At 38.3% G+C, this 17,375-nt stretch overlaps 1 protein-coding gene and 1 pseudogene across 1 annotated transcript in view; one reads left to right on the top strand and one right to left on the bottom strand.

The window, feature by feature from the left end:
* Nucleotides 1-2,592: 2,592 nt before the first annotated feature.
* LOC137941242 (receptor-like protein 4) overlaps nucleotides 2,593-17,375 on the bottom strand; it is a 17,445-nt gene continuing 2,662 nt past the window's right edge. The window contains 6 exon segments of the mRNA XM_068786564.1: nucleotides 2,593-3,237; nucleotides 3,515-3,723; nucleotides 10,258-10,335; nucleotides 10,452-10,520; nucleotides 11,761-11,829; nucleotides 12,696-12,767. Of these exon segments, the coding sequence (XP_068642665.1) occupies nucleotides 3,131-3,237; nucleotides 3,515-3,723; nucleotides 10,258-10,335; nucleotides 10,452-10,520; nucleotides 11,761-11,829; nucleotides 12,696-12,767 (604 nt within the window). The 3' untranslated portion in view covers nucleotides 2,593-3,130.
* LOC137940065 (uncharacterized) lies at nucleotides 8,736-9,214 on the top strand (annotated as a pseudogene).

Genomic DNA, 17,375 nt, shown 5'->3' with positions numbered 1-17,375 from the left:
TTTTGATATTTTTCTCATTTTGGGGCACTAACACTAGAAACTGTTTTCCAGTGCACATGAACTCGTCCACACTAACACCAAGTTTGAAGTTGAATTTTATGTAGATGAATGAAATGAATTTGTAGGAGATGAAGATGAAGTTCAAATTTTAAGTTTGTTAACTAACCCCTCCTAAGTTAAATCAAGTCGACAGTAGTCAACAAATAATGAACCCAAAGTAATCAATCGATGATTCCTTCTACAATAGTAATGTCTCGACTAGAGAGACACAATAGTAGTTGCGGTAATGAGCTAATACCCAAATAATACATAGCATATATGTCATTATATAACAACCAATAACATGTAAATAATGAGAGTGCTTAAATGTGATAAGGACATGAAATAATCTGCAACGTGTTCAATGGAGAGCATGAAAGCTTGAACCAAGTAATAAGCTGCTAGTAATAAGCTAAACCAAGTGTTGCTTCCAGGTACAACAAAAAAATCACCAAATACAAGTATATTTCAGCAAGTTATGCAACTCCAGGATTAAGCTGGCTTGCTGAAATCATGTGCTTCCAACTAGGGGTGGCATCGAGCCGAGCCGAGCCGAGCCGAGCCCGAACTTGCCTATATTCGAGCTGAGCTTGATTTAAATATTTCGAACTCGAACCAAGTCTAAAAAATTTTATCGAGCTTGAGCCAAATAATTTTAACCGAGTTCGAGCCGAGCTCGAGCTTCAACATTCATTTAAAACTTTTCAAAAACTACATGTCTTGAGTTCGTGCTCCAACATACATTTAAAATTTTTCAAAAAATACATGTCAAATAAATTGTATATAAGCATACATTTTACATAAAATTGGGAATGACCTCTACTTAAAATTGGGCATAAGGGTGGCATCGAATTTAGTTGAGTCCGAACCTTGTTCATGCCGAGTTTGATTTAATATTTCGAATGCGAGCTTGAGCCGACCTTATCCTCGAACCTAAAATTGTAATCGAACTCGAGCCTAATAATTTTAACTGAGTTCGAGCTTGAGCTCTACCCGAGTTCGAGCTTAACCTACATTTAATACTCTACATAAAATATATGTCAAATAACTTATATATAAAATTATGCATACATTTTAAAAAAAGAATGATAGGGGAGGTTCAAGATTGAATTTTAATAATGGATTAAAACGCGCCAATATTAATCTTTTTTATTCCAAATGTTGTCTAGCTTGTTTTGTAATTTTTGAATCTGGCCATAAATTTACTATGGCCTCCTTAGTGCCCCTGGTTGAAAATTAATATTCTAGGAAAAACTAGAAATGTTTTTTCATATGATACATATTTCCAACAAAAAAAAACTTTTAAATAAAATCCTATTACTATTAGTGACTTATTAGAAATATTTTAAAATTTTCTTAGGAAAGTTAAATGTACCTCTTATTGCCTCTTCTAGGGAAATAAATAAAAATTAATAATCAATCTAATATATTACTATACTTATCGATAAATTTTTAATCAAATAAAATGTCAAAAACAAAATTACAATGAAAATTACCTGATGCTAAAAGTATTATTACAACATCAACTGTCAATTATGTATTCAAAAATTTTCTATACGGTTTTCTAGCCCTTCTTGGCAAGAAAATCTTACTTAGAAAATTATATGATTTTTTTAATGAGAAATTTCAATTAGAAAAATGTTTAAAAAAAACATGAGACACTAATAGTCCCTAGAAACTTATTTCTACTAAAATGTATTTTTAGTTTCTTCAAGAACCATGAAGAAGGAGAGTTTAAGGAAAACACAGGGGGGAGCATGAGTAATTATTTCTCCCCTCCCGACTCAGCTCGTTAACGAGTCGTCGAGCCAAACTTGGATTCGGTCGAGTTCGGCTCGTTTAAATTAACGAGCCGATCTCGGATCTCGAACTCGGCTCGAGATCCAGGGATACTGAATCGAACCAAGCCGGTGTCGAGCTCGAGCCACTCGCGAACCGGCTCGGTTCGAAGCCACCCCTACTTCCAACAGTAGAAACTTCCACATATGTATATAATTTTTAACAATCTGAAATATGTCGGTGACCTTGCTGCGAAAGTCGATCCACATACCGACTCAGCGTAAGGTATTAATTAGGCTCTTCAACTTAACAAGAAGAAACAAATGAATAAAAGGCTTACCTTCAAAAAACTGTTGGCTGGGAAACCTTTAGGAGAACAAGCGATCACTAAAAATTTTGAAAAAAAAGTGAAACATCAATTTATAAATGACAAGTGAGGAGCCCAACTGAAGTCAAGCTGTATTAAAACATGGGTATTTCAGACTTTTCATGTAAAAGATCTTAGAGAAACTTCGGGATAGAGCTTCATGAAAATAAAGTTTTATCTCCAAAGAAATACAAAGATAAGTCGCAACCTAGTTATCTTGTCTCAACTTGTGTCTTAAATAAAACGGAAGCCCGTCTCCGCTGCTGGCTGAAAGAATAGACAAAGTTGCAATTTCCTTTATCCTCTCAGCTGCTGGCTGCCTGGCAAGGTTCCAACGTTGTCTATTGTGGAAATGGCATAAGAAATTACAGAAAGAATGATTTGAATGTAAAAAGATCTATCGCCAAATAAGTAAACAAAACCCCAGCACATATGCACTCTATAAGCAGTGAGAAAACAGAAGAAAGAAGGTAGTACATCAGAACCTTTTTTTTTTTTTTTTAATCTTCATTTCTTAAACAGAAACATGCTCTGAACAAAACAACCTAAAATGCGAATTATTACATTAGACGGCAGACTGGTTTTACTTGATCTCACAATCTCTCTGCCACTAACCCTTGATCAAAATTTCAATTGCAAAAATTTGGTTATGAATGGTATTAGAGGGGAGTTTGAGGAATTCTACCCCTTTAACAGATTTAAGGCCAAGAAAGAAAATACAAAATATATACTAGCTTTTACAACCTTAGGGCTACACTCTGACATCGTTCCCAAATTACATTCAGAAATGGTTAGAATGTGATTTTCCACGCTTCCCACCTGACACTACAAATCTTGTTGAGAAACTTCTCTTGTCATCAATCGGAACTCTTGGAAGATCTTGACCCCTCTCTTTAGAGGGGGCCTTGAAGAAGATGAAGTCCCAGTCCATTCTTTCAACTTGTGTCATAGGGGAGTCAAGGTCGATGGAAATCCATTAGCGTTTTGAGTCTCCATCTCTAGTAACATTAAAGATTTCTGCCTTTGATACCTGTTCCTTTTTGCCGCAACAGCTGAGGAAGAAGAGAAAAATTGGAAATGGATCAGAACAATGGAAATGCCAAGTCAAATAAACAACTCACCAAGAATGACACACTGGCATGTGTAATAAAACCACAACACATCACAATAGCCCATTATTACACATGCCAATCAACAGCACAATTTAATTTTCAGAAGAAAACTTGTAATATAAAATGTCAAAGAAGCTGCTGGTCTGCTGTATGATATTTATCAATTCAACAGGTAAAGTCAAAAGCTCAAAGAAAAGGTTTAATGCCACAAGCTTACATATCAAATCTTGCGGTACAGCAAAGTCATAATCATTTCTCCCTCTCCTAATGCAGAATATGTAGATTATTACGAGTAGAATAATAAAAATAACTAGACATGCTAGAGCTATAGCAATTTTGCCACCAGTGGACAGGCCTCCTTTTTCCCAAAAGAAAGGACAAGCTGGCAACGAAGGTACACCGCAAAGGCCTTTGTTGCTAGAGAGACTGAAATGGAACAAACAGAGGAAAATTAAAATATAACAATGAAGAAAAGAACACATAAAGCATAAATACTAGAAAAAGAAAAAAAATCCAGATCCAGAACAGATAAAATGACTAATTGATGAATCTCCCTTTGGATCAACATAAGGTGCAACAGTCATACATTATAAGGTAAACCTATAATTATATGTCTAGAAGATCCCAAATTGGTATCGGTGTTAGGGTAGTTATTATGCATTTTTTTAGTTTGTTTAGAACGCAGTTTCTGTCACTCATGTACACATCCCCGTCTAAAGGGCAAATTAGTCTTTTTGTAACCTAATGGGGTTAGATTTCTCTCCCCATAGTGCAGGCTCTCTCTCAAGCCCTTTTCTTCTTCCTCTTCTCCTCATTTCTCTTCCCTTAGTTTCTTACAGAATTTATTAATAGCACAACAAAAATAAGGAGGAATCATCAATCAAGTGGATTAAGCCACTCGCAAGAGATGGAGAGACCAGACCGTCAACCTGTTCCCTCCTTTGTTCTTCTATTACTCTTTTCTTTTTCATTCTTTTCGCTCTCCTTCTCTTTATTCTATTTATTTCTGATCTTAATCATCTATTTCCATCTATTCTCCTCCGTTTTCTTTCTTTTTTTAACATGGGAAAGTCTCTTTTTTTTATTCACCTCTTTCTGATCTTTTCTCCCATTTTCCATCCAGGGGTGCCCATTTCACCATATCATGTTTTGGAAAACATAAATGTTTAAAAATTTGTACAAGTGATACACAATACATTTGAGGTATTGTGTGGCCCATCTCAAGATCCAACAAGTGTTAAGCTTGTTAAAATATCAGCTTAGGGGTATTTTGGTCATTTTATATATTATGGTTTTATCTTATATGATGTTTGTTAGGTAGGTAATGTCTTCATATGCCTATGGTTCAATTTTTCATTCATTTTAGAGGTGTATTTTATGAGATATGTAAGTTTATGTTTTGAGGGGTATTTTTGTCTTTTATGTCAAAATACTTAAAACCCTGATTAAAATAAAAGTGAGCATCCTTTTTTTAGGCACACAGTCCAAGGCAGTCTCTTATTTCTCTTTTTTTTTTACCCTAATATCAGATTTTTCATGGTATCAGAGCAAGGTTAAACTCTTCTTGGGCAGATTTCTCTCATTTTTGTGATTCTTCTCTCAATCTTCAGCCACCCTCTTGGAGGATCTTCCCAAATTTCTAGACTAGTAGGGTAAAAAGTTCATTTTTTCCTTTTTTCTGCCTACCACAGCCTCTTGGCTTATGGCTACTACTAATTAAAAGATTATTGGGGTTTTAAGTCATTTAATGATCCCAATTTGAGAAATTTCTTCATTACTGTCTGCTTGTCCCTTTATCTTGCTTGTGTCATCATCGATTTTGCATGTGTCACCCAACTTTCATGCAATTGAGTTGTTTTTTCTTCAATTCCTGGTCTTGATTGCTGAGATTGATTGTTATTTAGCGAAAATTGATCGGGATTATGGATTGCCCTACCATTTGACTGCGCAGGCATAGAATATTGAGGAAAATGTTTCCATTTGTTTGGTCCACGCGTTGTTGCACTGAATTGTCGTAGGTTGTGGTGTTTAATGGCTGAATCCAGCACACAAGTTGCTGTCCAGAGGACTAATGAGGGCTCAGATGTGAAATTCACTGAGCCTATTCAGATAACTACACCTCATTGAATGGATCGAACTATGTCAACTGGTCACAGTCAGTTTGGATGTATTTGAGGGCTAAAAGGATGGTCAAATACATAATAAGTGATCCCCAATACCTTTTATTGAGGATTGGGTGGTTGAAGACAAGTTATTGATGACCTGGTTGGTCAATAGTATGGAGTCACGTGTAGTACTGCTAAGGCAATGTGCACTACCTTAGCTTCTATTTTGTCTAAGGAAAGTAACTTGTTGAGAATCTATGAGTTGTATGTGAGATACTTTAACAATAAAGTATGGCAATAAATCAGTGACAAATTACTTCACTGAGATGAGAGGGGTACTATAGGAAATCAACACATTCCATCCATTTACTGTGAAAGTTGAAGACATTCGTAAGAAAGAAAATCAGATCCAAGTGACTCGATTTCTAGATGGTTTAGGTCGAGTATGATGTCATTCGAGCTCAGATGTTGGCCAATGAGGATGTGACCACCCTAGAGCAGGCATTTAATAGGATTCTTCAGGCTGAAGGGGCAGTAGTGAGTAAAAATGACTCTGATGGAAATCTCTCAAATGCAGCTGCTCTTAACCTCCAGCCCTCTACTGACATATCTAATGGTCAGTTTCTTGGTGGTAATAATAGAGGTACAGGTCGCTCCTTCTCCATCTGTGGCGGTGGCCAGGGAGCTATAGATGATGAGATGAATGCTTTGTTGTCTCAGAGAACTTGGCGACTATGTGATCCTCCAACAGGAGCTACTATTGTGGGGTGTCGTTAGGTGGATCTATTGAACGACACAAGGCCCGACTGGTAGCAAGGGATATACACAAACCTTCGATGTTGATGTGTTTGAGACATTCTCTCCTGTAATCCGACATACTTCAATATGTATCTTAATCTCGGAAGTAGTTAATAAAAGTTGGTCTTTTTTTTCAAGTTAACGTGAAAAATGCCTTCTTGTATGGAGATTTACATGAAGGAGTTTATCTGGAACAACCTCCTGGGTATGTTCCTGAGGAAGAGACAGGGAAGGTATATAAGCTACAAAAGGCCATTTATGGACTTAAACAAAGTCCCAAGGCATGATTTGAGAAATTTAGTATTGTAGTAATGTAGTTTGGGTTCCACCGAAGCCATTGTGACCATTCTATATTCATACTTGAGGAAAACTCGTGTAGTTGTTTTGGTGGTCTATGTAGATGATATTGTACTGTCTGGTGATGATCTTAAAGGCATTACCGAAGTTAAATAGTATTTGGCCACATATTTTTAGACGAAAGATTTGGGCCTCCTCAAATACTTTTTTGGCATTGAAGTTGCTTGCGGCAAACAAGATTTGTTCTCTCCCTAAGGAAATATCTATTAGATATGCTGCAGGAGTATTGTTTGTTAGGAGCTAAACCAGTAGATGCTCCCATAGAAGTCAACCATAATCTTTATGACACACAGGGTCTTGCTCTCAAGGGCAGAAATCAGCCCAAGGCTTAGTAGGTAAATTGATTTATGCTACAGCTACCAAACTGGATATTTCATTTGTTGTGGGAATTGTGAGCCAGTTGATGAAAATTTCACAGAAAGCACATTTAGAAGTTGCTCAACATATTTTAAAGTATTTGAAGGGTGCACCTGGAAAAAGTCTATTGTATACTCAGAACAGACAGATTGATGTACTTGGATATTCTGATGATGATTATGCCGAATGTAAGATGTTAAAGAATAGTCCCATATAGATTAGTGAGAACAAATATGTTGAGTTTATTAGTTGGGAAAGAGGTTTCCTAAGATGGCTAGTCATTTTGGGATAGGCCTTGGACCAAACTTCACATGGTATCAAAGCCATGTTCATATGTGGGCCTCCACCTAAATTAACCATTTGTAAGAGCCCAAAGGGCCTACACGTGAGGTGCAGTAGATACCGCTTCTATTGGCCCTCCAAACCACCAACATTCTCCAATGCGGTTTCTGTTGCCAGATCAGTGGCTTCTGACGAAGGGAGAACCGGATCTGGTGAAAGTGGGGGACCAAGGACGACGCTTGTAAATTTTCAGCCATGGCAGAGGAATCACATAGAAGCTTGCCCAATCCTATTTTTCTTTATTTTGGGGGGATTTTTAGTACCACCCCACCTGACTGCAGCTTGTAGAGACAGAAAAAGGTTTCCCAAAACGACTAGCCATCTTAGGCAACCTCTTTCCCAACTTATAAAGTCAACATATTTATTCTCACTAATCTATGTGAGACAACTTTTTAACACTCTCCCTCACATGTAGGCCCTCTAGGCTCTTACATATAGATAATTTGGGTGGAGGCCCACATATTAGTACCTGCTCTGATACCATGTTAAGTTAGGTCAGCAGTTTCACCTCTTGAACAACATGAATTCCCCAACCAGTCTTCAAATCCGGCGAGTACATATTCTTAATTGCAACATTTACGGCCTCTCTCCAGCTCCCAGACTAGATCTTCCATAAACCTCCTGACCGTCCTCCGTCTTAGCTCCCTCACCTCCATTTTCACCCACATCGTCCTCCGCGATGTTGTGAAGAGGCAGTTCCCATCAACCTCCACATCCCCACTATGAGAGAGCCAAAAGATGGAAGAGACGAACGAATCCGAAAGCATCTAGTAGATGCCTCGACTATGGTAGCGTTGCAGCTACCGCTTCTGTTGGTCCTCCAAACCACCAACATTCTCCCATGCGGTTTCTTCTGCCGGATCAGTGGCTTCCGACGAAGGGAGAACCGGATTCGGGTGAAAGTGGAGGACCGGGGACAGCGCTTGTAAAGTTTCAGCCATGGCGGAAGAATCACATAGAAGCTTGCCCATTCCTATTTTTTTTATTTTCTTGATTTTGGGTTATTAGTACCTCCCCACTTGGCTATAGCTTGTACAGACAGAAAGAGGTTTCCTAAGATGGCTAGTCATCTTTGGACAGGCCTTGGACCCAATTTTACATGAGGTGAAAAGAGAAAATCAGACGTTAATTTACTGATGAAGAGAAGATTTTTGGTGAGATGAGGAACAACTAAAACATCTAACAACTGAATATTGGGGAATGGTGCCTTCTTACCTATCTCACACACTGGTATTATCTCTTCAACCCCCAATATTCATTTGTTAGATGTTTTAGTTGTTTCTTATCTCACTAAAAATCTTCTCTCCATCAGTAAATTAACGTCAGATTTTTCCGTTTTACCTCATGTCAAATTGGGTCCAAGGCCTACCCCAAGATGACTAGCCATCTTAGGAAACCTCTTTCTATCTCTACAGGTTGCAATCAGGTGGGGAGGTACTAAAAATCCCCCCAAAATAAAGAAAATAAAGAAAAATAAGAATGGGCAAGCTTCTATGCGATTCCTCTACCATGGCTGAAACTTTACAATCGCCATCCCCGGTCCCCCACTTTCACCCGGATCTGGTTCTCCCTTCGTCGGAAGCCGCTAATTCGGCAACAGAAACCACATGGGAGAATGTTGGTGGTTTGGAGGACCAGCAGAAGTGGTATCTGCAACGCCTCCATAGTCGAGGCGTCAACTAGAAGCTTCTGGATTCGTTCGTCTCTTCCGTCTTTCGGCTCTCCCATGGTGGGGATGTGGAGGCTGATGGGAACTCTCTTCACGGCATCACGGAGGGCGATGGGGGTGAAAATGGAGGCGAGGGAGCAAAGACGAAGGACGGTCAGGAGGTCGTGGAAGATCTAGGGTTTGGGGAACGGGAGAGAGAGGTCATGTTGCAATTAAGAATATGTACTCACCAGATTTGAAGACTGGTTGGGGCATTCATGTTGTTCAAGAGGTAAAGATGTTGACTTAACTTAACATGGTATCAGAGCAGGTACTCATATGTGGGCCTCTACCCAAATTATCCACATGTAAGAGCCCAGAGGGCCTACACGTGAGGGAGAGTGTTAAAGAATAGTCCCACATGGATTTGTGAAAACAAATATGTTGAGTTTATTAATTGGGAAATAAGTTTCCTAAGATGGCTAGTCATTTTGGGATAGGCCTTGGACCCAATTTCACATAAGATGGATAAATGATCTACATCAGGCTACTGTTGTTTTGTTGGAGGCAACTTGGTAAGCTGGAAAAGTAATAAACCGACAGTTGTGGCTAGATCTAGTGCATAGCCTAAATATCAAGCAATGGTTCACACGATTAGTGAGCTTATATGGATTAAATTTGTTCTTCTTGAATTTGGTTTCTATTTACTAGGTCCTATGGTCATGAAGTGTGATAATCAGGTGGTCATCTTTATTGCAAGCAACCCTGTATTCCATAAGAGAACCAAACATATAAAGGTTGATTGTCATTAGAGATGCAGTTATGCAAGGAAAGTGGTAACTCCATATGTGAAGTCTTTAGACCAATTTGGGGATGTGAGAAAAGCCATTGGGAAGACGTGAACATGTATTCTTCTGTGAGAAGTTGGGGTTATTTGATATCTACTCTCCAGCTTGAGGGGGAGAGTTAACATATCAACTTAGAGGCATTTTGGTTATTTATATATTATGTTTTTATCCTATATGATGTTTGTTAGGCAGGCAATGTCTTCATATGCCTATGGTTCAATTTTCATCCATTTTAGAGGTGTATTTTAGGAGATATGTTAGTTTATGTTTTGAAGGGTATTTTTGTCTTTTATGTAAAAATACTTAAAACCTTGATTAAAAGAAGAGGGCATCCTTTTTTAGGCAAGCACTCCAAGGCAACAGCTGCTATTTTGTGCCACAACATGGTGATCTACAGTGATGGTTTACCACTTGCTAGTTGTGTTTGAGATCTTTCCTATAGACCTATGTAATTAGGAAATAGTTTTCCTTAACCACGAAAAAACAAAGCATCCATATAGCTTACTCTATTTCTCCACCGTGTACACCAATCGAATATAATTCTTCTGGTACCTGCCCCTCCAATTGATTATCATTTAACAGCCTGAACACAAGTAGTCAGTATACCCATCAACCATGATATCAAGAAATAAAGTCTACAGGCTAGAAGGAATGGAACCATATCTAAGTTGTTACAATAACATAAAGCACGATACTTACACTAGCTGAAGACTTGAAGAACCTAAGCTTTCAGGGATTGCACCAGTAAATTGGTTCCTTGATAAATCCCTACATGACATGAAGGAAAAAAGGATAATCAGGTCTTCAGATGGCAAAGGAAGGAACCCATGTTTTTAAATTAAATAAAGAGTCATCATCAGAAACAGTAACAAATATGTGGCAGAAGAAAAACAAACTGTTTTTGTTCTATTCATATTTTCTTTTTCAACAAAGCGAACTGTTGTGTCAGATTACTTTTTCTTCATATTCACAAGATTAATTTGAGATCCACATGTTTCAGTAATGAACACAAAAGAAATGGTTTAAATAAAATATGGAAACTCTCAGAAGACTTAAATGTACATGGACAGATTCATTTTTTACATTTATTGGAAAAATATTGATGATTAGTATGCAAAACTATGGAAATAGTTTCACATTTGGTTTGTTGGAGGCAAATACCTAAACCAAAAAGCAGCAACTAGGTTCACAAGAAAAAGTGTGTCAAGTCATATCAGGAAAACTCAGAAACCAGGATCACATTAGAGTTCAGAAACTCCAAATCAGATGACTTGGACAGGGAACATGACAAGTTTTGCAAATTTGGACTTGAATTAACTGAATCAAGGTGATTCATTGAGTTTTCCAATTATGTGTCAAGTATGCCAGATAGGAAAAGCCAGAGGAAAGTAATTTAACCTGATTCCTCTAACACAAACCATTAGTAGCAAAAAGGTCGAATCAATAATTAATTAGAGTGAGTGTAATATCAATGACAAATAAAGTTTTATGCAAAGCCAGTAAGAAAGGAGCAATAATTCTCCTTAGTTTCTAGTCACTTTGGGATGAAATCGGACTCATTATTTACATAGTATCAGAGTAAGGTGTCTGCCTATTAGGCCGAGTTTACACCCTGTTGAGTTTGTACTCCCTATTTGATGTCCACACCTCAAGCTCATCATCCGTGTACGTAAGGTTGGACACGAGGGAGAGTATTAGTGGGAATAGTCCGACACAAATAAGCATTAAGAAAAAAATTTGGTGTGTAAGATTGACTAATAGACCTCATAAGTGGCTATTCATTTTAGGGTGGAATTAGGCTCAGCCTTTACAAAAAATATTTATCCTTTAAAAACTGTGAAGAAAATCCAAAGCTGCTTCCATATCATCAGGCACATTTGAGATTCATAAATAATTTCTAGCAATTATGTCCAATACAAATTTTAAAGCATTCTAGAATTGATTCATGTACGACAAAATGCTATCAGCATGAGGAATTAATAAGCAATCTGTATGCAGCTTTACTTACAGTTTTAGAAGAGATTTATGACCTATTCCTGATGGCAAGATACCTCCCAAAGAATTATAACTAAGATTTCTGAAACAATTAAACAAATAGTAAGTGAAAGCAATAATGCTTTGACAAAGGCTCTTACTCAGAAAGAAAAAAAAGATAAATTGATACATAGAAATTCTTATATAGATGCAAAAGGAAATCTTCTATTCCCAAACAAATAATGAGTTAAATATTTCTTCAGTGAACCAGAAATAGCAATATTATGCAGACTGAAGAAACAATAGAAGATATCTCTCCAGAAGTAATATCTGGCCCATTTTCAGAAAGAAATTAAAATATTAATGTACAGTTCAAATGTTAGACAGACGAAAAAGGAACAGTTCAATTATTATAAGTGGGAATAATTCCACATAGGTTAATCTCAGGAAAAAAATCCCATGGTTGTCCTAACATCGGCTTGTGATTAGCAGATAAACTTGGACCCAGCTTTAACAATTGTAAAATGGATAAGGATTTAAATATTTCGATAGTAGCATTGAACCAGATACAGCAATATCATGCAGACAACACTTTTTTTTTTTTTGGGGGGGGGGGGGGGGGGGGCGCAGGTGGTGAGGGAGGGGAGGGAGGGCAATGAGAAGGGAGAATTCGTTAAGGGAGCCAAAACAGCAGGGCAACAAAAATACAAAAGGGGAAGCATACAAGAGCAATCACTCAAGATAGAAAAGGGAGCCAAAAAGGAAACAAAAAGGAAACAAAAGGGAAAAAAAACAAAATACAAGGAAAAGGAGAAAAATCAAAGGGGGAGGGCAGCTCAAGTTATAAGGTGAAATCATGCAGACGACACTAAATGAGCCAAAACTAATAATATTCACATATCTGCAAACTAAGAATCAGAAATAGTGAACCAAAACAATGAAATAAAACAAAAGAATTAAGATACTTACAGGCTTACCAAATTGGTTAATAAACTAATCTGTTCACTAATAAATCCTTTCAGTCCTTGACTTCCAAGATCCCTGTTCAGGAGAAGATCATGAAATTAGCAAAACCACTGAAGATACAGAAAAGTATTGTTTTCCAAGAGTTATCAACAAACCACTTACTGGGGTTGACAAATTTTGACCTGGTCCACTAACCGAACTCACTAATGTGACCCAAAGCCAACCTAAGTTATAAATGGGTAGAATTTGGGTTTATATGTACCTGACTGGATTAATTTCTGGTTGGGTTCTGGTTTGATGCCAGGACATGAAGGCTCCTAGTTTAGTTGTAGAAACTATAAAGAACTAGACCAAAACGTTCTGGTTCTATACCAATAATTTATTTTTCTAAATTATGTCCTTGTTCCTCCTCCTTGACAAGTTCTTTATAGTCATAGCTGCTGCAAAGGACAAGAATGGGCTAATCTTGTCATATCAATCTTACACTACACTACCAGATGACTTTCAATAATTTTTATGAAAACAACTTTCAATTATTTTAACTCCCCATGCCAAAAAAGATAGCTTCATCAGCGAATTGTAGGAGAGGAATGCTGAACGCTTTTTGATGAGACACAGGTTGAAGCCATCCAAGATTGTCGTGCATAGTGGACCATAGCTGAGAGGAATTCTGCCATAATATTGAAGAGAGCCCCCTTGTCGTAGCCCACAGGAACTTTTGAAGTACCCACAAGTTGTGCCATTAAGAATCGGGGAGGAGGGGGAGGTGATGCAACTTCTGATCCAGAAACGCCATTTTTCACCGAAGCCTATTTGGTGGAGAAGATTGTCTAGAAGGCGCCAACTCACATGATCAAAGGCTATCTCCAACTCACATGATCAAAGGCTATCTCCAACTCGATTTTGAGAGCAAATCAGGGTTGGTGATCAGTTTTGAAATGATGGAGAAGCTCATGAGTAGTCATTGCCGCATCAAGGATAGAGCGGCCTTTAATAAATGCACATTGACCTAGGTGAATGACCGAAAGGAGAGCAACTTTAAGGTGGTGGGAGTGGATGCGAGCAATAATCTTGTAGCTGCTGGAAATTAGGTTGATGGGGCGATAGTCTCGGGGATGTTCAGCAGTGGCCTTCTTGGGAATGAGGGTGATAAATGTGGCACCCAAGCTTTTGAAGGTGATCCCTTGATGATAGAAGGAATTGACCATGTTGGTGATGTCACCTTTGAGGATGGGCCAGCATGGTTTAAAGAAGTCACCATTAAATCCATCTGGTCTTGGAGCTCAATCAGTAGGCAAACCAAGAGTGGCTCTTTCAACTTCCTTCGCAGAGAAAGGAAGCTCTAGGAGAGCAGCAATCGCACTGGAGATGATCAGGAGCTGGATATTTTGGCTGATCCTTCTTGACACCAAGATCTTCACATTGGCCAATGGGAGCCCGTAGAGTTCTGGTAGAGCTGAAGCCAATCTCCATTAGCCAAGAATCGATCAAGTTTGGAAAAATAGGTCTGCACTGCTAGCAATTGGACCATGTAAAGTTCTGAGGGATTTCCTGAAGCTCACAAGCACCGATGAAGTCAGTGAATTTACACATGGATGAGATGATTCTTGGACTAGGAGGCATCTTCTTGTTACAAAATCTGATTGTGTTGAAATCCCAGGTAAACAGCCAATCGGTAAGTGGTTAGGGAGGGGGGGTCCTGACAAAGTTGTTCGATGGAATCCGTGGAGGACAGAAGTCTACTTTGATAGAGAGGCTGCAGGTGGGGGTCACTGGTTGTTTCAAGGACACCTATGTAAGAAGGCAAGCTGGTCAGAATAGGGTCAGCATTTCCAGTGTTAGCGCTGACAATGTGGGCAGGGGCAATCAAAGGCGCAGAGTATTTGAAATTTAAACTCGGCCTGGTATTAGACGGACCATCCGTAGTTTGGTGGTGAGGCTGGATGTCCACATGATCGAAAACACCATCTGACCAGGGGTGATCAAAGGTCGTAACTGAGTCAGCTCGGTATAGGTGATTCGGAAGCCATTGAAGACACAGCAAGGATTCAGAAGAAGGGTTTTTGAAGAAGACGTTCAGCCAGAAAGAAAGCCCATTAACCAAGAGTTTCAGGAGTTTGGATCCTTGGAAAGGCTTGTTGGGAGTGATAAGGATTCTAGCAACATCAAGTCTGGATTTGGAGGAGGTGGTGGTGTCCAATCCGGAAAGAGATCCAAAGGCCTTAGCAATTTGAGTGAAGGTATGGGTATGCCAGAGTTCGGAAGAGATGCCCCAGATGTTGATCCATTGGCCAAGGGAATTGTCAGGTTTGGATGGGATCCAGTCCGTAAGTTTGGTAATATCAGGTCGGTGACCAATGGGGAGAGCAAGGGTGACCGATTTATCAGGGTGGGTGAGGAAATGAAATATCCATTCACCTAGGCAGAAGAAGGACTAGGATGGAGTGTAATGGAGTTGTAAAGTCTCACAGAACCAAGTGGCAATGGATTGGAGACAAGGTGGCTGGTTGTAAGTGGTAATGATAAGGGATAGAGAAAGTTATTTTTCACCCTGATCCAGAGGGATGACGGGACAGAAATAGAAGTAGAGGTGGTAGGTTCTCTTGCAGAATTTGCATTGAAAGCGCCGGTTGTTGCATTCAATCCAAATGCTCCTAGGGAGAGGATCTTAGTGCTGTAAAAGTCAAACTTCTCTTTGGCTTTAGATCCTATTGGGTTAATTAATTGGGTAATGAGCCTCCAAGGGTAGCTTTTTTCTGGGATGATCTGGTCCAATTGAACAACAAGCTTCCCACACAAGCTTTTGCTATAGATAAGTACTAACGATGTACTATAAGACAATATGACTATGCCCTGGCCTATAAAATCATCACAGATAATGTAAGATAAACAGTTTATGTGTAAAGAAATAAATACAACCCAGGAACCAAAAATAAGAATCAATTTACATTTTAGAACCTGCCGTAAAATCAGGCACAGATAATGTAAGATTAACAGGTTATGTTTGAAGAAACAAACACAACCAGGAACTAAAAGTAAGAATCAATTTACATTTTAGAACCTGGCCTAAAATCAGGCACACACTTACCAACAAGCTTTGCATGCCCATTTATCACATAAATGGCAATTTGTATAGCAGGCATTGGCAACAAAAATTGTTAGACGATATCCAAAATTGGAAAATTCAAAATGATACCTAAAATTTGAAACTCCAAATATCGGATACAAACTATGAAGTTTGAGATATGAAGTTTCTATCGCATAATCAGGATAGCAGAATCATTTTCAGATCAAGGGCAGTTTAAGAGTTAGAATGTTGATAGGGGTATTTTGGTAATTCTGCCTTGCACTATTTACCCCTAGTGTTCATACAGCAGTATAGAAAGTTAGTCTATAAGTCTGACCTGTTTTCTGTCTATTTTATGGTTTTATTTTCTGTGAATTATGGATACATGTCCCTAAGGGACATTTTTGTTATTTGACCCCATTATTCACGTTAGAGTGATATAAATGCTGTTAGGGATCGAGAGTAACCCCTAAAGAGAGCAGCCTCTCTCTCTCTCTCTCTCTCTCCCCCCCCCCCCCCCCCCCCCCCCCTCTCTCTCTTATCTCTTATCTCTTATCTCTTTTTATTATTTCAATTTCATACTTCTACAAAAAGTATACACGTTAAATCTTTATACCAGAAACAAGTATTTTTTTTACTTATGCATACACCATAATATGTTTTTTAAAACCATTTTCTTAGAATTTCTTTACATTTATTTGGCTAGAATGTTTGTTTATGCTTTTCTAAACAAAAAATGTTAGATAATTGACCTTCCAAACTTCAATTTCAATTTAGTTATCCAAATTATTGAGTCAATCTGAAAGTGGATATAGCACTAAAGACCATCTTTGGACCTCAAAGGTCCATCTTGCTTTGCCCCGTTAAATTCAGTAAATTTTCAAACAATTTTAAAGAAAGGTACTTACTGTTGTGAGAATTAATAGCAGGATTGTGCAGAATAACAAACATTTTCACATCATAGGGTAATTCTTCTACCCTCTTAAAGCCAGAATCTCACCACAAATAGCCAATACTTGAGTAAAAACAGAAAATTGAATTAGCACTCATAATAACAAAAGCACGGTAAATTCCTAAGAATTTAGAATTTTTTTACTTTCTTCTGTGTTAATCATATTCCAGCCATGGAAAATCATGAAATGAAAAATCTTCCTGGAAAATTGATAAGTTACTTGCATCCACCTTAGTCTTAATTGTGCCAAGTTGGTTTATCCCAACCAGCACAATACAATTATCAATTTTAGAAAGATGTTTCAAATAGAAATCATTCACTAGTGGAATGGTATTTCTTGGAGGAAAAACACAATCTGCTTCTTTTGAGATAAGTTTCATGACTATTTTTTTGGAGAAAGGTGACTTTTAGTCCAAAGGGCAACCATAACAAAACTAGCAAGGTAGCCCAGACACAAAGAGGGATTGTAAGGGACACCTTGTTTTTGGCAAGTGACTCGGCCATCTGATTAGCTGACCTTGGACATTGTTAAGGAATAGTCCCACATAGATTAGTGAGTACAAAGATCTTGAGTTTATTAGTTGGTAAAGGGGTTTCCTAAGTTGGCTAGTCATTTTGGGATAGGGCCTTGGACCCAATTTAACATGGTATCAAAGCAGGTACT

The sequence above is a fragment of the Aristolochia californica genome, unplaced genomic scaffold (assembly GCF_029961685.1).
Source record: "Aristolochia californica isolate CCGP_79_NKW_82.1479 unplaced genomic scaffold, dmAriCali1.0.hap1 SCAF_9, whole genome shotgun sequence".
NCBI classification, from domain to species: Eukaryota; Viridiplantae; Streptophyta; class Magnoliopsida; order Piperales; family Aristolochiaceae; genus Aristolochia; species Aristolochia californica.
This window is presented reverse-complemented; position numbering and strand designations above follow the sequence as displayed.